Raw genomic sequence first — 22,023 nt, 5'->3', positions numbered from 1 at the left:
CACTAGTCAGGCGTAATTCGATTCGAACATCGTTGTGTTTAGCGCGTCGCACCGACCGAACTTCGACAAAGGACTTGGAAAATCGACTTACTTGTGATTTTATCGAATAGGTTCCTTCGTGGAAAATGTGAAGGAAATGTAGGTTCTTAGAATGTTTGTGGATACGAGGTTAAAGAGTGATGGTATTTAATTACGGAAAATTTGCAGCTAAATTGATGTAAAATAAAATTAATTTAATATCGTCATAAAAGAAGTGCATTAGAAGACAAAGCTATATGCAAATACTTTTTATAGCCGAGGTATTATATGTTCAGTTCCTCGTGAAATCGGACATTTCACGTGCTACAACCTAATATTGAATATAAAATACGTAAAAATGTAGGACCTCTGGCTCCAACTTGTCGCTTTTCTTCCTTGATAAATTTGACTCTTTATAAAACGGAAACGTATAACAATCCCCTTTTCACAGTCAACAGAATTCCCCTTGAAAAGGTTCCAACAAACGAGAGAACGACTTCCTACCGCGGCTGCCTCTCCGTTCAGTAGTAGAAGTTGATTTTGGTCGGACGTTCCGACCAACAATCGGCAGGTTAAACGATCGCTGGTCCAAGGTACACGTTGCAATCGGTGAATGGAGCCAGGGCCGAGGGAAAGTGCTGGAAAGTTTCGTTATCGATCGAAGCCGACAGAGTGCAATCGAGGATCGATTCACTCGCTGTCTGATAAACTGATTCATTTGCGTTCGCGGTTAATTGAAATTAAATTGCGCCCTGATTACAGGGTCACCCCATTCAATTCCTTCTGTCGTGATTTCTAACGCGTTTGCTTTTCTTTCCCTTTTTCCACGTCCAACAACTTTCCTCCTTTATATCCTCGCTATTTATACGCCGACTGGAAATATCGAGGAAATTTAGAATCCCTTTTGGAACGTCGCCCTTCAACGCGAATTTACGGCCACGTTCGAAAACTCGTCGACCGACGCGCTTTTTTCAGTCACTTTTTCCCCTTTCAACAAGCCCCCGGTTTAGTTAGCATATATCAGAATACATAAATTATATTTGACGGGCTATTCTTAGGGATTTGTAAAGAATTTCGTACGATCAGGATTAATACGAAGTACTTTTAAATGGAATTTGAAATATTTGATCTGGCAGTTTAACTCTTGAGTGTTAACAGGCGTATTATGAATATATTATCTGCGTTATAGGTATTTGAATTTTCATTGAAGATATTTAAATTTTCATTAATCCTCGGTCGATGAAAACTTGCTCTTCTTTAATATGTCAAATAAATATCTTTCTTGAAACATGCACTGTGTAATTTCGACCAATCGCGGGGAGACGCAATCGCGAGGAGAGACGTCAACGGGAGTTGTAAATTCCCGTTACGATTATACTAATCGACACCACGAGCTGATCGATCCCCTGATTTCCGTTAGGATAATAGGGGTGATTAAGTTTATATAACACTGTGATTCACAGAATTATAAAAATATATATTTCCAACACTTAAACTACACTGTTGAGTAGCTGTAAATCGTCGATAACAACTTGTCGCACGAAGATGAAATAGATATGGATAGTAGAGCAAGGCTCGTACAATCGAATTTCGTATATTAGTGGACGTAGCACTCGAGGATACTTAATAGACGTGAGATTTTGATGCTAGACTTCGACGTTGTAATATGTAGAAGAAGTAAGTTGACTTGACCTAGCGATGTTGACGAAATAAGTTGATTTGACCCTCCTGATGTAGCAGGAGAAGTCTGCGACTTGACCCTCCTAGAGTCGTAGGAGAAGTATTCGACTTGACCCTCCTAGAGTCGTAGGAAAAGTATTCGACTTGACCCTCCTAGAGTCGTAAGAGAAGTGAGGAGTAGGAAGCCTCCGACCAACGTGGTTCGTGAGTGACCTTGTGCTTGGGAAAAACCCAGCCTGTTCTATTAGATAGTTATTCGGTTTTTCCTAATGGGTGCGTACCCGCTTTCTCCGTGTTTTTAATTGTGCTTAATAAACCCAAAGACCTCTACAATGAAAGAGACAAGTTATGGTTGGTCCTTAGGTTTATTGAGGGTCGAAATAACGTTACGCAGGCCATCGGCTGCCCGGTCGCGATAGCTGCAGCGCCGATGTTTTAGGCGACGTAACACACTGAAAAGCTAATTTTTAGAGTATCATAGCTTAGAGTATCACATCTTAAAAGCACCATCTCAATTTTAAGCGAGAAATGTAACAACATAAAAAAGTTACAACATTGTCTCATAAAGATGTTCGTTTCCGAAACTTACAGATGAAAAAAAATTTTTTTTTTTAATGACGTCATTTTGTTTGTTAACCTCTTTTTTTATCGAAACATACTGTAGGAGGTTTAATGTATATTCCCACACTTTTTCGATCCGATGTTACTGCAATTTTTTGAACAACTATTTGCAAATTGAACAGGACCTGTCTGACTCAATGTGACAATCGAAATTCGTGAAACAAATGTAACATCCGAGGATTAAAGTCGTATATCATTATGGTATTTGAACTTGGTATTTTAAATAGGTATTTGAATAGTCGTTAAAGTCGTATCTCACTACGGCTAATGAAATTTTTTAATATTTTATATAACACGTAAAATTGTCTAAGGTAAATGTTTGAATACTTTCGTAAGCCACTGTATTACATCGTAGTTTTATACGTAAAACAAATATGAATTTTACAGAAATGGTACACGATTCATTATTTATAATATAAATTTCCGAGAAGTCACGTATATTGATGTTCGATTGATATCAGGATGCATCAGCTCGCGTTACGATTCCGCGTGGCATGCGTGTCCCGCTGCTAATGGAAACTTAATTGCAAAATCTATATTAAACGATCGCGCTATGGGCGATTTTCGACGCTGGCCTGCTTTATGGAGTTCGCTTCAAGAGACTATGTACATGTATCTTAAACGAGCGTCACGATATACTTGCGGTGAATAAACATTTATCAAAGAGCCGTGAACGCGACATCTTCGTCGTTTTGCAACGAGGAAACCGATGTTTAAATACGCTGGAAAGATTCATGGCTGCTAGAACCAGAACATGAACAAATTTAACTCGCTAAATAGACCTTTGATATTATATTTGCCTTGATACGATATTCTCATGGTGTATTTTAAGTTGCTCCTAATTTTAATCACTACGAGAATTACGATAATTGAAGTTTCTTACAAAGAAGCTGACAAATTAAAAGAAATGATTTTATATTTAAACAAATTGATAAAAATCCTTTTAAAGATTGAATATCCTTACGCTCTAATTTAATCGGAATTTTGTTTGTTTATAAGGATACAAATTATAACTGATATAACTACAATTTCTAATTTTAATTTCAGAACTAAGAAGATTAATTTCGTAATTACTTTAATAAAATGTACATACCTAATCATCAAATTTCTAAATTACGTGATATTATAGAAGCTTAAATGTTTGCTTGGAAGGGAAGATTTGTAGCTAGAAATCTCATCGACGATTAACATTATCGATCCTGCATTAATTATCTCAATACAAAGAAATAAAAAAAAGTGGGTAACTATACCGTTCCGTAATACCTCAGCTTCACAATGAGCAAATCCCCAACCAGAAGACAATCACAGCCATTTATCATGCATTCTCTGATTCTCTATTCTTTCAACTTTTTTACATTTTCACGTTTCATCTGTTCCTCTTCCATTACGAGACCATCGAAAACTCTGAACAGGGGAAAACGTAAAAAACAAGATGAAAAAAATTGGAAATAAAATACAGAAACGAAGGAGAAACGCGAGTGTACGTAGTATATAGAAAAGAACTGTACTGTTAGCCATTTCTTGATGCACGCGTTGCACAGTATGCACCAGTGGGTTCCAATGCGATGGGACTAGATGCATTCCGGTTGACTGGCGATGCGACGGCTACTTGGATTGTGCGGATCACAGCGACGAGACTGAATGCGGCGAGTGTGCAGCCTCCTCTTCCTCTTCATCCTCCTCCGTCAACAGCACAAAGATCATGAAAAAACCCATCCTGGCGATGAACACCATGTCCAAGTCTGCTTTGCATTGCGGGGAAAGAAGGTGCATGTCGGCTAACCACATCTGCAACGGAGAGATGGATTGTCCTTGGGGTCAGGATGAGCGATATTGCCGTAAGTGAAGCATTTTTGTTGTAGATGAGGGTAGTTGTTTTATTTGGAGTAGAATATTTGTTAGGTAATAGTTAAGGAAAATAGATAAGAGGAAAACAGAAGCTGAGAGATAGCGTAAAATTATTTGGAAATGAATTTAGTAAAATTATATATTAGACAAATAAAAATAAATTATATATTACACTTATCCTATAATGCAGTAATTAGACTGCAAATAATTGTGCGTAATTTTATAAACGCAGAAATTTTGTTCGCCTACTAAATATCATTACGAGGACTATACTTTTTTTTAATATTTTGCCAGTGAGATTGAGTCAAAGAAACGGTGACGTGGGTGAAGGAAGGCTGGAGGTGTACCACGCAGAAATGGGCAAGTTCATGCCAGCCTGTATCCCTTACTGGGATTCGAATTCCGCTAAAACCATCTGCTCCATGCTCGGATACACGTAAGAACATTCGCAATAAAATATCCATTATATTATCTTGTCAGGCGAAAGACAAATATCTGTCATGAAATCGTTTTAGGGCGCCGCTTTCATCCAGGTTGATGGCGCAAGGTATGAATCTTACTCAAAGAGAATCTAAGACACACCGGACGAACCTTCTGAAAGAATTTCAAGAATGTATCACGGATCAAGAAGCCTATCCAACTGCTGAGTTAACTTGTTCAGAATATGGTATGCTACTTTCAACTATTAATGAGTAGTAGACTATGATCTTTTATGCATGAAGTATCCAAAGTGAATTATTCGTTATAATTTTTAATATGCAAAAGAATTGGAATAAAAATCTGAGACCTGTTAACGAGCTATACGTTTCATTATTGCAAATTTATAAATTTTATACAGCTTGTGGACGGAGAAACACGGTTTATGGGCACGTGAAAGCGAAAACGAGAATCGTAGGTGGTGTAGAATCAGCTCCTGGCGATTGGCCGTTTCTAGCAGCTCTTCTTGGAGGTCCTGAACAGATCTTCTACTGCGCTGGGGTTCTAATCGCAGATCAGTGGGTTCTCACTGCGTCTCATTGCGTGGGAAAGTTAGTCATCATATATCTTTCTCAATTTTTCTAAGAAACTTGAACTTACCATAGAGAAAATAATGAAATGTTATTTTACTAGTTACACTGATATAACTGGGTGGACGATACAACTGGGGATTACTAGAAGACATTCGCACACTTACCTTGGTCAGAAGTTGAAAGTGAAAAGAGTCGTTCCTCATCCAGATTACAATGTAGGTGTCGCTCAGGACAACGACGTGGCTCTTTTTCAGGTATACAGTAACTAATATGACTTTAATTTATATCTTTGAAATAATTATTTAAGGAAAATTTGTTTGCAATTATTTTTAGTTGGAAAAACGAGTCCAGTTTCACGAACATCTAAGACCAGTCTGTTTGCCAACGGCTGATACCCATCTAATACCTGGAACACTGTGCACTGTGATTGGCTGGGGAAAGAAAAACGATACTGACTGTATGTAATACGTCTTAACAGTGTACCAGGTATGTAAATATGAAACCGGAATTTGCCTATAGATGACCCTAGCTGGTAATGTAGTTATCACTAAACTGCATCATTGATGCCAAAAGTCTTTGTTGACATCTCACAAACATTTTCGACTCAGAACAATACAAGTTTCATACAACAGCATAGTTTGTAATAGCGTTGAACATGTCAAATTTTGTGCCTGGAAACTACGATTTGCGGACAGCATTGATTTTCTGTTACCATTTGAAGAAAACTGCTGCAGAATCGCATCGAATGCTTGTCGAAACTTACGGTGAGCATGCTCTTGGTAAGTCACAGTGCTTTGAGTGGTTTAAAAAAATTCAGAAGTGGCAATTTTGACGCGAGGAACGAAGAACGTGGAAGACCGCCGAAAAAGACCACCGAGCTGTTAAAACCTGGCGAAACCGTTAATACTGAGCGCTACTGGCAACAAATGATCGATTTGAATCAAGCTTTGCATGAAAAACGACCAGAATATCAAAAAAGGCAACACAAAGCAATTTTGCTTCATGATAATGCACCATCACATACAGCAAAACCGGTCAAGAAAACGATTGAAGCGTTCAGTTGGGAAATATTTTCGCACGCGGCTTACTCGCCAGACTTGGCTCCATCCGATTACTATTTATTTGCATCGATGGGACACGCACTTTCTGACCAGCACTTCACTTCTTACGAAAATGTACGAAAATGGCTCGATGACTGGTTTGCCTCAAAAGAGAGACAGTTTTTTTGGCATGGCATCCACAAATTGCCAGACAGGTGGGAAAAATGTATAGCTAGCGATGGGCAATACTTCGAATAAAATATTTTTAATCATTTTCATACAATAATAATGTGTTTTCTATACAAAAATTCCGGTTTCATATTTACATACCTGATAAAGTGTCGACTGTTAAAATTATACGAGAATTTTTACGAGATCAATTTGTATGTAGCTTCTGAATACGAGCTAGCTGTGAACGAAGTTCAAGTTCCAGTCTTAAACAGAGAAGTATGTAATCTGTGGATCACGTACAAGGAATTAAACGTTACCGATGGAATGATATGTGCTGGATATCCGGATGGAGGGAAAGACGCGTGCCAGGTAAATTTGGAAATTCTATAATTTCTTCAAATAAAAATTTCGACTTCAATCTTTAACACTAGAACTACCACAGCTATGAGTGTTTATAGAAGCAGTCAGATTTTACAACAGTGCTCTTGTGGAAATTTAAATGATTTTATTTCGTAAAATACGTAGATAAAAATTTATCTTTTGCCTTGCTTTATACGCATATCATTTCATATACATTTCATTTCGATTCCTTTGATAAAAATTTTATAGAAAAACTCCGTTTGACCTCTTCGGTAGAAATCTTAATTGTTGATAGCCCTAGCGTTAAAGTCAGAGTTTTAAGTAAATTTTCCCTTTTAATTAATAGGGCGATTCCGGAGGTCCTCTGCTGTGCCAAGACGAGCATGACAAAGAGAAATGGTTCGTAGGTGGAATAGTTAGTTGGGGTATAATGTGTGCTCACCCGAAACTACCAGGGGTGTACGCTTATGTGCCAAAGTACGTGCCCTGGATTCGCAGTGAGATGGCCAAGTACTCTGACATTGGTATGGGCTAATTAAGGAATAAAGATCGCGACGACGATGACTCGCGTTAATAGGAGTCATTCACCGAAGAAGTATTCAGGTATTTAGTTAAGACAATAATTTGAATGACAATAAGTCTAGTCAAGAAACTAAAGAACTTTGTTAGGTGTCATGAAAAAGTATTTTAAAGGTATTAGTAATTATATACTTAGGTAGACGCGATTATTCCAGCCGTTTATGTTGATCTGTTAGCTTATAAAGATTCCAGTTTATTACCAGGACAAAATGTAAACATATTGATACAAATTCCCTTTTGAATAGCACATTTTGAAACATTGTACACTGGTGAATCTTTCGAGAATATCTTTCTCTATAAAGACAATGCAATCTCAATTACGACAAACGCCTCGAGTTCAAAGTCTTCGTATTCCGTTTAGCTATGAAACTTTCTCCTTTCAACAAGTATTTTTACCGTGAACTCCTAGTTCTAATAATCCATGTACGGTTATTTAAACAAAGTTCAGAGTCAAAGTAGGAAGTTGGTTGACGTAGATTAAGCAACGGTTTCGTATCTTTCCGATTTCCTACGACAATAGCTTTAAGCAATGAATTTAGACTTTTGCATTCTATTTCCATTTCTATGCAGAGGGTACTTTAAAACTTCAAAATAGACAAACGTCGACAAATTTCGATTCTACGTTGAACAATTTCTAAAAGCTTCTTTTACACCTTAACGATAAGAAATTTAGGTAAGAATGCAAAAGCAAAGGTGAAATAAGCGGAAACATACTAAGGAGGAAGAAAGCTTCAGACAACGAGCTCTCGTCGCCATTTTCTAGAAAGTCATCGCCCGCTTCTACTTTGAAAAAAGAAAAACCAAAATCAAAGTAAGTTAAGCAAAACTGCGCGCAAATTTCCCGTCAAAGTTAGAGGCGGTCAAAATTCTGCATCAGATGCGACAAAATAATTACAGGAAAAAAAAAGAGATAAGAAAGAAAATTTTCTATCACCGTCGGTTTTTCGAGGAACCGCGTACGTGCCACCAAGTGGTCGATAATTCAATGGGTGTGCGTTTTACTAAAGAACGTCTCTGTTCAATGGCAAATTTCGAAACTGTGGCAATTAAAAATGATCGTAAAATGAATAAACGGATCGTGATTTCTATACAAAAGATGCAAGATGAATTAAGACACGGTCGCTTCTGCTTTTAAAAAACTGCTAGGGATACTTTTGTACGAGTTTTACAAACGCACACCCAACGTAGGTAAAATACTATGCACACACTGCATGAGATGCATCAGTGCATTCGTAATAAACGTTTCGTTTAACTATAAAAGTCTACTTTAGAGTATTATCGATATGGTTAATCTAAGGTGTATGTTTGTTAACGTAGATGTAAATTATAATATGTATACGTGTTTAGCGTTGCGTGTATTAATTATATAGTAATGTAATGCACATGTGTAAGTATAGACCGAAGAAACATACATAAATACGTATGCAAAGATAGAGTATGTAAGAGTTAGGATCGGAGCTGAGTTCCATTCAATTGTTAGGTTCAGTTATTTTTAATGAAACTTGTTTCATAGTTAACAATGTAGCAAAATGTCTTTGCAACAATTTCAATCTATCGATATCGTAAAATTTAGCAATCATTTAGGTTTTCTTAATCTTTGAGAGATTAGAGGAAGCATTATTTCCCGATTTTAAGTTCTAACATTACAATATCTATAATTATCAACTTAATTTTCTCAGCTCTCTGTTTAAAGCTTGACAAATATACGTACTAACTATACTAATCTCCAGCCAGTGCTTCGAAGGCATTTATTCGTAGTGAAAGCATTCGAAGCATAAGCAAAAATAGTATCTAACATTATAACTGATACAACGCTGCTTGTAGTAATTCATTAGAGCACTCGGCTAGCTTAGACGTTAGATTAACACATGTTGACTGAATTCTAGGGACAATACTCTGCACCAGCACTTTTTTGATCCGCACCCAGATGAGACGAAGATAAAAAAAAAAAAAAAAAGAAGTGAACATAGTTTTTAAAAACGAGTATACTTTGTACTTGATATGTATATTGTTTATGAGAAGAAAATCTAGGAGCCTTACTAATTGACTTAGACTTTTTCTAAGCGATAAGAATAGCGGTATTGTTGGTCAGGACAATAATCGACCTCGTTTTTTCGTAGCACCATTTTCTTATCCGTCTTTCTCTCTCCATCGGAGATACTTTTTGTACTGTTCGAAATACGAAGCTTGTTTTTTACGTGAGTTTTTTCATAGATATTTCGTAAGGGACAATTTATCTATAGAGGTTTCAGTTTGTATAAAATGGAGAACGTTTTACCGTCGCTAGGTAAAAGGATGCTTCCACGTGTTTCCGCTCCGCCGTTTACGGAAGTAACGACGCTTGCTCTCGTTTCGTAATCATTCGAACGGTTCCTTTTCTCGAATGAAATGCTCACTTTTCATCCCTAAGACGCGTTAGAGGATAAAAGTCTTCCTTAGTATCCAGACAACAGGTAGTTTTAAGCGAGGAATAATGTAACATTTAATAATAACCGACAATACTGTGTGAGCAGACAATAAATAATATTAGGAAATGTTCCAGAATGGACAATAAATTAGCTCGTAAGCTCGTTAGGATATAATTTAATTCGGTAAGCCAGCAGATATATGCATGTGATCGTTGAACAATTCTCTCGTGCAACGTGTATCAATGATGTAGTCATTGAGCAAGATGATAGTTTAAAATTTAAGAAACGCTAGATCTAAACTGAGTCAGCATTTAATCCTTGATTTTCGAATGTTTCTCGACAATTCATTTCTCCATTGCCAGATTCTATTGAATGGTAAAGAAGTACTGCCTCGGTTTCCAAATATTATAGCTGGATTTTTTCTAGTTAAATTGGTGAGTTAGTTCAAAACATTAGTTTAAAATATCCGCTACTGTCTGATTAAGAGAAAGCTTGTAAAATAAGCGTTTGCCCATTGTCATATGCAGTCTCACTACTTGCTGCTACTTTCATAAGCTTTGGTTAGCTCGTACATGAAGTCGGAAGAGAAAATACGTAAAACGTAAAATGGCGAAGTTAAAAATCAAACAGGACAATCAGGAATGTTAGAACGTTTTCTTGATGAGGATATTTTTCTAAATCGAATAGAAGGACGCTTGATTTCGTACAATAATTTAGAAACGTTCGCAGTACGATAAATTTGAAAGCAGGTGATGCAAAGTTATACGATAAACAACACGTAGAAAGTATTTTTGCTTTGCATTTAAAAAAGTAGCTTCTGTGTTTCTCCTTTCTCTTAGATTTCATATCAAATAGCAGTTTTCGAATCTCGTCTTCAACTATTGTGATGAGGTGGCGGTTTGTACATGAAATCGACACTTATACGTAAGTCTATAAATAAATGATACGTAAATTAACGTGTAAGCAGGTCGTTAAGAGAACTTACAAATATATTTTACAGAAACGATATCGCTCGGTTTAGTTGGTGGCCCAGCACCAAAGAAGAAAAAAGATCGTATATTTCCTTTGAGACGAAACGTGTTTCGCACGATGGATTTTTATATATTTTTTTATCGACGTGGGTAGAAGAATGCCGAGAGAAACGACGAGAGAAAGCGAAAGAGAGAAAAAGATACGTGCGTAGATCATGCGAAACGTGAGAATCGTGAGAGTCCTTGTTTCATTGAATGATTTTAGAGGTTTTTTACGCGACAAACGTTACGAGTCAATAATCGTAGTCAATTTAGGAGTAGATGTATCGTAGGCAAGACGGCTGTAATGTTTGTACTTGTTAGGTACCGTGAAATCTTCGAGTAGATCACGTTTCCCTTCCGATCCATTCATTTTCTATGATTTCTTACACTTAAGTTGAGAAAGAAAAAAGAAAATTTCTCCGCATCCTTTCTTGCAATTTTTACAGTTTTTTTTAATAATCTTCCCGATTGTCTTGAACTTCCACTGGTTTTATTAACATTCCTTTAGAATTTTTCTAATTTTTTTGAAACTTCTCAATCCTCTAATTACTAGAATCTTTCTATATTTCTTGAAATTCTTTTCTTCGATTCTGCTTACTTTCTCAACTCCATGTAGACTTCGTTCGGAATACAGAAATTTTTATTTCACGAACATTTGGTCGATAAGCTTTTCTCCTATTTTTTTCTTTTTTTTATTTTCTGAATAAATTCCCAGATCGATTAATTTCGAAATACTCGAGGTTGTCGCGAATTTGCTGCGCACAAAATAACCGATGTCCCCCTAAGGAAGAAGGTTAATACTCTTCTTTAGAAGAAGACTCGAGAGGAAAGTCTTCGACAGATATTACGAAACTGCGTAACTACTCCTGTGAAGTCAATGTTTCGATTAGCGAAGTAATCCTATTAATTACGATAATTACAAAACTAGGAAAAGAAAAAAAATGAGATAACTATCTACGATAAGATTACTCTAAGCTATCTAAGCGAAAATGGTATACTTATACACACTCACACCTAAACACTCTGTAAACGTATTTGTACAAACATATTCCGATCTTGAACGATTTACACTCGAGCCGTCTAACATCGGAGTATAAGATGTAAGAAAAAATGAAACGTTTAAACGATAAGGAAACTTAGCTTAAGGAAAGAGAGAAAAATGTTGTCGTGACAGATGTGTACTATAAAAGAGGAATAATTAAAATATGTAAATTTTAAGATTCATGAAAGAGCAAGGAAAGTTGCCAGCGTATCCATACAATCGTCGTTTGAGCTTGAACGTTGTTATAATAAATACGTCACTGTATAATTACTTATCGAATCGACGATCGGCTAAATCCGTATCGGGCAAATAATACGTCAATTCGAAGTTTCGAAGGATAAACCAGGTGTAATAGGATTATTTTAACGAAAGTAAATGACGTGGGAGGAGGATATAATTGGATAGACTAATATACTAACGCGATTCGATTTGGGTTTAGCGGATCGTATATCGGAAAAGTTGCTCTGTGGTCTTCCTCCGAAAGGAAGTTTCCAGGATTACTAGGAATTTATCGAATCATTATTACTACATTAAATATCTATAATTTCTAATCGTAGAATTTTATCAAAATTCGTGCTTTTTTAATTCGAAGAAAACGTTGTGCGTGATACGAATTTTTCCTTCTTTTTTTTTTTTTTTTTTTATTATCAAACTGTACCGTCAAAATTTCCTTGTCCTTGCAAGATCTCAAGAGCAGCGGTTGTCAAAAATACCTGCAAGCCGTTTCAAAAGAAAATAATAGAAATTCTCTGTGGAAATGTCTTGCAAGTAGGAGAATTAGATTTAAGTACACGTGTAACACACGCCTAATTAGTCGCGTGCTAACGACGCATTTATACGCTACGTGTCTCGCCCCGCGTTCTATTCGATCGGATCCTCGATGAAACAGCTAACAACGACACCGAAGAACAATCATAGCGAAGAATATCAAGAGAATTAACTTTTTTAACACGATCCCAATACTCCATAGTTGATAATATCAAAGAGATGAAACAGACGAATACAACGCGGGGATGTCTAAATGTGATTGCTTGTTGTGCCCGACACAAATCCTAATCGTACAATCAGTGGTCGATATACTAAATACATATACACAAACATATATATATACATATAAAAAAATATATATATTAAAAGAAAAAAAGGAGAAAAAATGAAAAATAAAAAGAAGAAACCGCTAATGTTTGCAGAATGTTTGAAGAATTAATTACAAGAAATAATTCTATAGCCAGAGAGAAAGAGTATCTTTTGACTCGTTCAAAGGATTTTAATTAAATCATAAGCGATGTTTGTATGTTGTATATGTTACACGTAGATGTACATACATAACTAATGTATACACAGACACATACGTATATTTATAATATACGCAACTAGATTAACGTTAACTCTAAACGTAGGTAAACATTCCATACGTTCTGTGTCGCTGTGATTGGTACATAGACCTTAGGCCAGTGTTGTACCGTTAGATTTCTAATTATCATTAACGAGGAACCGGGACAGTCATTGCCATCGATCGCTCGAATCGGCCGATCGTTAGTTTCGTGCTTCGCTGACACGAGTCTTCTCCCGATAAAATATACAGTTACCGAGAAAATCGTCAAAATGAAATTTCTTTAAAGAATTCGAAAGAAGATGCGGAGAGTCTCAGAGATCCGTCAGTTTACTTTGCGTCGAATTATAACAGCTTTCTTCTAATGTATGAACATTGTATGAGAATGACGTCGAAGCATTCTGTGTTTACGTAATTTCGCAAGCTGCGTGAAAAATCGGTAAATCGATGGTCGAATCTGTAATCGACCAAAAGGCTGGAAGAACTTTCAGAAGCTTTGTTGACAAATTTTCCAAAGTAAAATATTTCGTTAATTAATATCAGTCTTCGTTCGTGTTGCCAGACGTATCAGCGTTATTAGTTAGGCTACCGCGGTTGTCTAAGGAAAAATTGAAAGCTGACAGAAAGGTAAAACGCAGTAGATTCGATGCTTGCACTGCCTTTCGCGTGAGAAATGACTGTCTGGCCTCTGGACCGTGAACGGTTCAAAAAGAACGGCGAAGAGAAACAAAAGTGGCGTTGTTACATATACACGCATATATCGGTGTGTTGGAATGTCCGCAGAAACTTAAGTAAAAGCAGATAGAAAATGAAAAAAAAAGAAGAAAATGGAGAAAAAATATCTATATAAGCGTAAAATATACTATATAATGTATAATGTATGGTAGTAGATTACCAGGAGGAAATAATGTGAAATGAACTCTTGCTGGCCGAGAGTTGTAGCGTGTCGATTAGCAGTATATCTAAACTATATGAAGATGCATCTACCTGCAGCGGTCTCGCGTTTTAAACCGCGAGAACAAACAAGAAAACGAGACGGGGGGCGGGGGGAAGTAAAGAAGAAGGAGTGTAAGGAAACTAAAGGAATTTATGATGTCGGAACATTCGCGTGGGCCGCGCGATACAGAATTTATAATAGGAACGAGCGTATTCGTCCCCACTTTGTAACATTCTGCTCTCTGAAATTATTAAAAAATATTCTCATTTGAAATTTTAATTCCCAAAATTAATCCGCGTTGTGATAATTTCAGATTAACGACAGCAGAAGATTAATTTTATTCTACTGTAATTCTTCAAGTGGAATTACTCTGCTCGTGTACAATTTTATATATCAGAGAATCGAACCCTTAAAGGCTATTATGCGTGACAATTTCAGCCCGTACGAATTTTGTTGTAATATTATCGTGCCTCGATAGCACCATCGCAATGTTATTTATACTTACTGGAAACAATTTAATGAAAATTCCATTTCTCTCGCATTATCAATTTTTAAAATACAGAAAAAAGAAAGAAGACGTGGTTGGATAAAATTTCACTCGTGACAATATTAACGTGACTTTATTTAATGATAGCTTTTAGGGGTTGTGATGAGACGTTGAAGCTTTTCCGAAAAAATGCAAGACCAGGAGGAATATATTTTTGCAGATTGAATGCGAGGAAAATTGATTAGTTTCAAAGTACAAAAGACAATAAAACAAGTGACTTTCGCCAGACATATCCGGGCATATCGTGTAAAATGGAAAGGAAAGAAATGGAACGGGATAAGTTGATATTTTCGATTATACCGGAAGAGTGTTTCGATCTGCAAAAATGGATTTCGCCGTTAAGGAGAATGGTACGGCAGGTGCGCGCTATGAGCTCGTAAGTGCAACTCGGATCGGTACAAAGAATTATACTACAAAGAAACAAAAACAGAAGAATAAGAATACAACAAAATAATAAGAGATAAGACAAAGATGTATGTGCTGTAAGAGAATACTATTATGCAAGTTATGCAAGCAAAAACTATATATATGATGAATGTTGATATATGATATATTTATGGAAAATTCGTGTTGAGAAATAAATTATGTATTAACAGTACCAAACTTTTTTCATATATATCCCAGTTTTTATTTTTCTGACAAATATTTTATTTCTTTCTGTTAGAAGTTTTAAGAATTTTCAATATTATTATATATGTTATTACAAATATATTTTTGATAAATTGAATTGATAAATGAAAGTGTATTGCCGGCTGCGATGTCATCCTGCAGCTACACAATCGAAAATAGCAATCATTTATCCTTCGTGGTAAGCAGACAGACTGTTGATGCATTATTTATCAAATAATTGTAAATCAAACATTATTATTTTTATAATCTTTATTACATCTTTGTTATTCGTATCTTTCATTTTACATCCAAATAGAAAAGCAGAAGAAATGAATAAAATTACCGAATGTCGGTAACCAAAAGCCATTCAATCGCTCAGAGCTCAGTGGATAACTCCTCAGTAACTCGCCTGTTCAATGCCAGATGTCAGCCCTTGTACCCTAGTACCGTTCACCCTATTCGAACTATTACAACCCCTAATAAATCGTATTATATATTATCGTTTAAGAAAACTATCAATTATAAAGAAAAAAGGAAAAAGAAAAAAGAGAAAGAAGGAATAATAATAAACTACTCATTTTCTACCTTCAATACGCTATCGTTCAACAAGTTTCGAGTCAATCTACATTCACTCGACTTCCCCAATTCTTCACGGTCCTCCTCTATCCGCACAAGCTGATTTCGTTTTTCACTAGAATCAAACTAAAACGTATCAACGTCGCACCGTATTCGCGTAATCCAGAAAAGGGACGAAGGGATTCATGCAGCGTGTCATTCTTCGAGGAATAGTATCACTGTAATCCGACGACAGTGATTACACACCGTTTTGCCTTCCTATCCAACGTAGCAGGATGTAACTGGTTGAGGATCGTGAAACGAAGGGTTCCATTCATCGCACAGGATCGTCGAGTCCTCCGGGATAATGGGACGAAAATCCAGAGCGAACGATGCACGAGATGGGATTTGCCGCGATTTGAAACCTATCCGCGTGAAATCCGTGCGGCGTGCTCCTAAAACAACCAGGCGGAAACGTGCGCTCACACACATTTGCTTGGATATTTATCTCGAATTATTGTTTTAAGGACTTTCAAATTCGATTGAAAGACTGTCGATGGAATAACGGAAATTTGATTCAAAAAAGTTTACTTCAAATTTAAATTAGAAATCTAAGCAAGAATGGAAAGTTCAATTCGAAAGACTATGAATGGATCAATTTACTCAGAAATTCAATTCTCCCACTCTGAATTTGACACATTTAACACTCGAACTACCGATAGTCAACACGAAACTATTTCTACTAAAACCAGTGAAAATGACTGGTCTTTAAAAAATGCGTAATAATAGAATATTTTTATATTTATTGATTTATTACTTTCTTACAGAAGGAATTCCATGTTATGTAGTACATTTTTGGTATTATTAATCCATCTGGGATTCCTAAATGAGGGTTGACATATTTATAAAAGTGTAAGATCAGTCATTTTGATTGCCGTGGTATTTCTAGTGTTAGCATCTAGCGATCTAGCGATCGATCCGGAATTTTCCTGATATCTGATATCATCATATCGAATGATGCGCAATAAAAATTTGAAAAACGTGTGGGAAGGTGTACAAAGCGAGGAAACTGGTTAATTGGGGTTCGATAAACAGATTGCAGGATTCTTTTACACTTAGACAAGTACCAGTATTTTGACTGGTATTGGTATAAGTAGCCTTGATGCAAAATTATTTTCAATTTGAATACATAAAAAACAAAATAAAATGTATTATATTATTCTTTTAGTTATCGTTACCAGAGTCATTACATCATTGCGGAAAAAGATATAACATGAAGTAGGAATTTTAAAATAAAATTGTAAAACCAGTCAATTTAACTGGTATGGTATTTCTAGTGTTAATCTAGTGTTTAGATAGTAGGTAATCTAATTTCTAGTGTCTATTTTAAACTTCATTTAAAACTCCAAATGGAAAGAAGAAACCACGAAAATTTCAATTAGGAAGCTATCAACGAAGCGATTAAAAAGGAATAAATCTTCCTCGTCCAAAATTGATTTGGCGTTCCTGGCACGAACGGAAGATCGTAAAAATTCATTGAAATTTCGAGATGTTTCGAAAGAATAGGAATAAGTCAAAGCAAACGAAGAATCCTGGACTGAAACTCTTTTCTGAACCTTCCTATATGAAATTAAAATCAGAACCCAATCACAAACAGAGAATCTTCTTAACGCCGAAATCACATGTTTCGTTCAAGAGGCCACGGGAGTATTTTTATTATTCAAAGCATATAATTGCAAAATAATAATAAATTGATGATGTAAGACAACATTCCTCCCCAATGGACCGTTTATCTTATTGGTGGTCACGGGTGACCACCGTGGCGCCTTGCTAACAGTTGATAGCGACATATTATAACGAGGCTTCGTTTATTTCAACAAACCATTCGCTTTCGTTATTTCGTCGTAAGCTAAACGTCCAGAGTATATTGTTGAAACGTGTAGAAAATATTAGTAAACAGTATTTGCTCATTCTATATATAATAGTAAGGTATGTTCAAACTTCTTCTTTTTTATTATTTATTAAAATTTACAATCAATTCTCGCATTGAGAATTTTCAGTATTTTTTTCTGACGTGACGCAGTGACATGGCTAATTATTTATAATAAGTTAATACTTATTATAGATAAGTATAATTTATAAGTAATTGTTATAAATAAGTAAATATTACTTAATATAAATATCTAATTAAATCTAGTGTTTAGGTCTAACGGGTAGTGTCTCTTCAGCCTGCGGATCTGGTCCGACGTATCAGTTCACACTTCTAACTTCAATTATATGATTCTAAGTGTGCAAAGTAAAATAATGCTACATAAAGCCATATTAAAACCTGTTTGGACCTATGGGATCCAACTATGGGGAATAGCGAGTAATTCCAACGTAGAAATTCTTCAACGATTCCAATCAAAAACTCTAAGATCCTTCATAGATGCACCTTGGTATGTTACCAACGAAACAATACATCGTGACCTTAAGATACCTACAGTTAATGAAGAAATATCCAAATTCAGTAACAGATATAACATAAGAATTAACAACCACCAAAACCCACTAGTCACTCAATTGCTTGACTATAATTCTCAATGAGAATTGATTGTAAACTACTTCCAAATAAAAAAAGAAAAAAAATTATATGATTATAAAGCAGCATTTACGATTATTTTCTAAGGTGTGTTTATAATAATATTCGTAGATTACCCCTCAAAGATATGGATGCAAACACAGTGCACCATTAGATGCAAGATTTGTTCTCATTCTTTTTTTTTTCTTTTTTTTCTTATTGATGTTCTAATAAAAATGTTTAATTGTTCAATGGGGCACTTTTTATTTCAAAGTATCTTCTATTTATCGGTTATATTCAAAATGCCCTAACTGTCAATTTTCATTCAATTTTTACAATTGTAAGAAGTTCAAGCGCCGCGGTCACCAATGACCATCGTAGCGTCACAGGAGTAACCGTGGCCGGTTTTTTTTTTTTGGGAAGAATTTTACAATCAATTCTCATTTGGAATTATAAGTAAATTATTCTGGCTTGGTACTATGTCGTGTATAATAAGTGTTTATCGTATGTTGAATCTAATGCTTAAATCCAAAGGGTAATGTCTCTTTAGCCTGCGGATCTGATCCGTCGTGTCAAGTAATTGTAGTAACTAGTGGGTTTTGGTGGTTGTTAATTCTTATGTTATATCTATTACTGAATTTGGATATTTCTTTTTTAACTGTAGGTATCTTAAGGTCGCGATGTGATATGACTAACGTGGCAGTTAAAGTACTAACTTTATTATACTAATTCTTAATAGTCATTATTATTTAAGCGTATAATTATATTATTAAGAACCAAAGGAAAGCAAACGAGGAATCCTCGTGACCTTTCAGACAGACCTCTCTCAGAAAGGGGCGGAAACGCGGATAAGAGAAAAAAAAAGCAAAAGGAATCGGCAGATTTATTCGCGCGAGCAACCGCTTCGGTGAAGCGAGATCGGTGGTTGATTTAGTGTGCAACGAAGGCGCGGCGGAAAATGCGTCGGAACCGGGAGAAATAAATGTTCTTAAGGAGCGCGCCAATAAATAACGGTTTATTAACGTACTAATGCCTGGCGCGAAATTAACGGGAGTCGAGACTACGGGGCCTGGTGGCTTCCGGGGGGTTGGCTGCAACGAACGTTGGCTGAAACGAGCGGGGGCCCGCCAACTTCGAGTCTTAAATGAACGCAGCCGCACGCTGCGGTTCTAATTAAAACAAACACGATTATAAGTTTCAGCTTGAATTTATAATCGTCGCTGCCGCGTCACTCTTCCGCTTCCCTCCTCTTGCGGCCCTTTCAACCCCTTCGAAGTTCCGACATTTCTCTTTCGACGAGTTTGCAACGACAAGCGACTGTAAGATTTTTTAGTGAAGTCTGTTTAAAGGAAGATTCCTAGTTTGCCGATCTCTGAACAAAGTTTAATTCTCTGATTCCGATATTTGTCTTAATTAGTAGACGGAACGTACTCGTACCCATTAAATCCGCTTATGAGAACGTCAAGTCCGGTAATGTGGCTAAAATTGACGAGGTAAATGTACGTTTCGCGTTGCTTGAATAGTTTCGCCATGGGGATATTAAGAAGAAGATTAATGTAAATTATATGCATTTCAAGCGTACATTATTGTATAACATTTATGTAATAAATGCAGACAGTATTTAGTAATATTATTATGATGTTTCAGCTTCTAACTACATTTAGGTAGAACCCAGTGATACCAGCAGGGTGCCTTTCGACATAAAGTGAACATATTGCATAGAGTTATCGTTGAAACAAACTTTCTTGGTGTTCGTTAAAGCAATGAAATATTAAAAATAACCATACAGGTACGAAAATAATTTCCAACCTGTAACAGAACTAAGAAATAGAAAGTATTTCACAGGAAAAAGGGATTGGCAAAGTAACTATGACGATTGAAGGATTGTCTTGAAAATATCGACACCAAACTTAACGATACTGGTAACAACGTTTAGACGATATCAAAAGCAGATTATTTGAACTTCATAAGAATTTTCCTAATATTTAACAAGCAATATCTGTTCGTTGAGATAAGAAATAGAATTTCAAGATTCGCCGGCACTTTTGAAACCTATGGATGGTTTTTCGTTGCACCGTCGGTCGTTTGCAACTATACGAAGTTTATCGGGCGCAGTTGCAAGAAATACAGACGTTAGAAGCAATGAAATCGCAATTATATTTCCGTTGGGCGATAGAGAACACAGTCGTAATTGAGTCGTCGCTGTGGTTATCGCGTGTAGATAAATATCTCGTTTAATTGGTCGGCTTCCGCGCCAGGAATTTTCTATCCTGTACGTTTCTCGATTCTCTCTTCGCATCTCTGGAAGCCAGCTTTTAATTGACCGTACACGTGTCCGCGGACTGTTTGCACAGGTATATTTACGCCGCCACTTCTCTCTGCGGAACGTTCTTCGAAAGTACGAAGAACAGAGTTTATCTCTTTGCGCGAACATCTAAGAATTGAAAGAACTGTAGCGGCATATGCGTCTTAAGACGTGTAGCGGCATATGCTTCTTAGGACGTTGCGATACGAAGATGGCTCACATAATTGTTTTGCCACAGAGGATTAACACTGTGCGACGCACATAATGTAATAAACAATCTCTGAACAAAGCAATTTCGTTGCTACGTGCAACCTACCACCGGCGACAAGTTCAAACCTTCCGGTACCCCCCCCCCTTCTCAACCAGTATAAATAGACGACCAAGTTCTCCACGAGTCAGTAGTAGTACGAATGAATATCAGTATCAAGTCAGTAAGTCAGTCAGTCGAGCGAACTAGTATAACGAATCAATCTTATAAAAAGTAACATCAAGCGAACAACGCTTGCGATTAACTTTGTATTTTACACTTTAAAATATCTGTAAATATAGTTAATTAAATTAACTCGTCTCATTATTGATTTAACCAACAACTCGTCACACCATCCACCACAGAACAATCAAAAGGGTATCGTGCTTCTCAAAAAATTTCGAATAATTCAGTTTCTTTATTTTTTACCTTCACGTGTTTCATCATGTCCGACTGGACAAATTGTAAAGTACAAATTAAATAATAATAATAAGAAAAAAAACGTGTTTCATTCGTTTCAATCGAAAAGTACGTTACTTCCACTAATTTCGTATTGTTGTCTTCACGCTATTAGGAGATAAAATTTCTACGAAAATTTGCGAATAGATCGTTTTAAATCTTTGTAATTGTAACCTGAAGCAACTGTTTTCTTCCGATCGTCGACGAAGCTTCATTTTGATATAGTTCTTTAGTGATAAACGAAATTTTAAGCCATTTGGTCGCTTCGCGCACGAATTATAATATTTTTAGAAGGTTTAAATGGGCGGAGAACGCGATCAGGATATCGGCAAGGCTGCTACCGGGGCCTGAAACGACCCTATGATTATATCGATGTTTAGGCACCCGCTGGGTGATCCGTCTAATCCGGATTTAAGCTCGCGTGCATGCAGCGCAGAGGCTCCCAGCGCACTTGGCTGGGTCCACGTGTGTATCTTCCCTCTTGATCGCGTGTCTCCGTCAAATTTTAGACGAATATTCCATATAAATAGTTGTCATTTATCTGTTGCAAGCATTCCGTGTCTTTGCGATTCACTTTTTATTCGTAAATTGCCCCAAGAGAATCGCACACCTTTCATCGTATACAACATAAAAAATAAAAAGAAGAAATATTTAAGATATACGATAATAATATCGTTTGCG

The 22,023-nt window shown here is 36.3% G+C and overlaps 1 protein-coding gene and 2 long non-coding RNA genes across 7 annotated transcripts in view; 2 read left to right on the top strand and 1 right to left on the bottom strand.

The window, feature by feature from the left end:
• Nucleotides 1–8,521, top strand: part of LOC138179044 (uncharacterized) — a 42,751-nt gene extending 34,230 nt beyond the window's left edge. For all 3 annotated transcript variants that reach the window (XM_069111480.1, XM_069111481.1, XM_069111482.1), the window contains 8 exons: nucleotides 3,861–4,157; nucleotides 4,462–4,603; nucleotides 4,683–4,834; nucleotides 5,006–5,195; nucleotides 5,278–5,431; nucleotides 5,511–5,634; nucleotides 6,609–6,757; nucleotides 7,095–8,521. In XM_069111480.1, coding sequence (XP_068967581.1) covers nucleotides 3,861–4,157; nucleotides 4,462–4,603; nucleotides 4,683–4,834; nucleotides 5,006–5,195; nucleotides 5,278–5,431; nucleotides 5,511–5,634; nucleotides 6,609–6,757; nucleotides 7,095–7,283 — 1,397 coding nt within the window. In that variant the 3' untranslated portion in view covers nucleotides 7,284–8,521. The remainder of the gene's footprint in view (nucleotides 1–3,860; nucleotides 4,158–4,461; nucleotides 4,604–4,682; nucleotides 4,835–5,005; nucleotides 5,196–5,277; nucleotides 5,432–5,510; nucleotides 5,635–6,608; nucleotides 6,758–7,094) is intronic.
• Nucleotides 1–22,023, bottom strand: part of LOC138179070 (uncharacterized) — a 174,511-nt gene that overhangs the window by 19,408 nt on the left and 133,080 nt on the right. The gene's annotated exons all lie outside the window — the stretch shown is intronic.
• LOC138178922 (uncharacterized) lies at nucleotides 17,452–20,121 on the top strand. 3 transcript variants are annotated; one of them, XR_011172863.1, is made up of 3 exons: nucleotides 17,452–17,760; nucleotides 17,976–18,209; nucleotides 19,979–20,121. It is a non-coding gene; the product is annotated as an uncharacterized LOC138178922 (long non-coding RNA). The 3 variants fall into 3 exon arrangements; XR_011172864.1 differs by lacking the exon at nucleotides 17,452–17,760 and adding an exon at nucleotides 17,769–17,913; XR_011172862.1 differs by lacking the exon at nucleotides 17,452–17,760 and having other exon boundaries at nucleotides 17,769–18,209.

This window comes from Bombus flavifrons, chromosome 4, assembly GCF_040668555.2.
Source record: "Bombus flavifrons isolate JBK064 chromosome 4, iyBomFlav1_principal, whole genome shotgun sequence".
Classification (NCBI taxonomy): domain Eukaryota; kingdom Metazoa; phylum Arthropoda; class Insecta; order Hymenoptera; family Apidae; genus Bombus; species Bombus flavifrons.
This window is presented reverse-complemented; position numbering and strand designations above follow the sequence as displayed.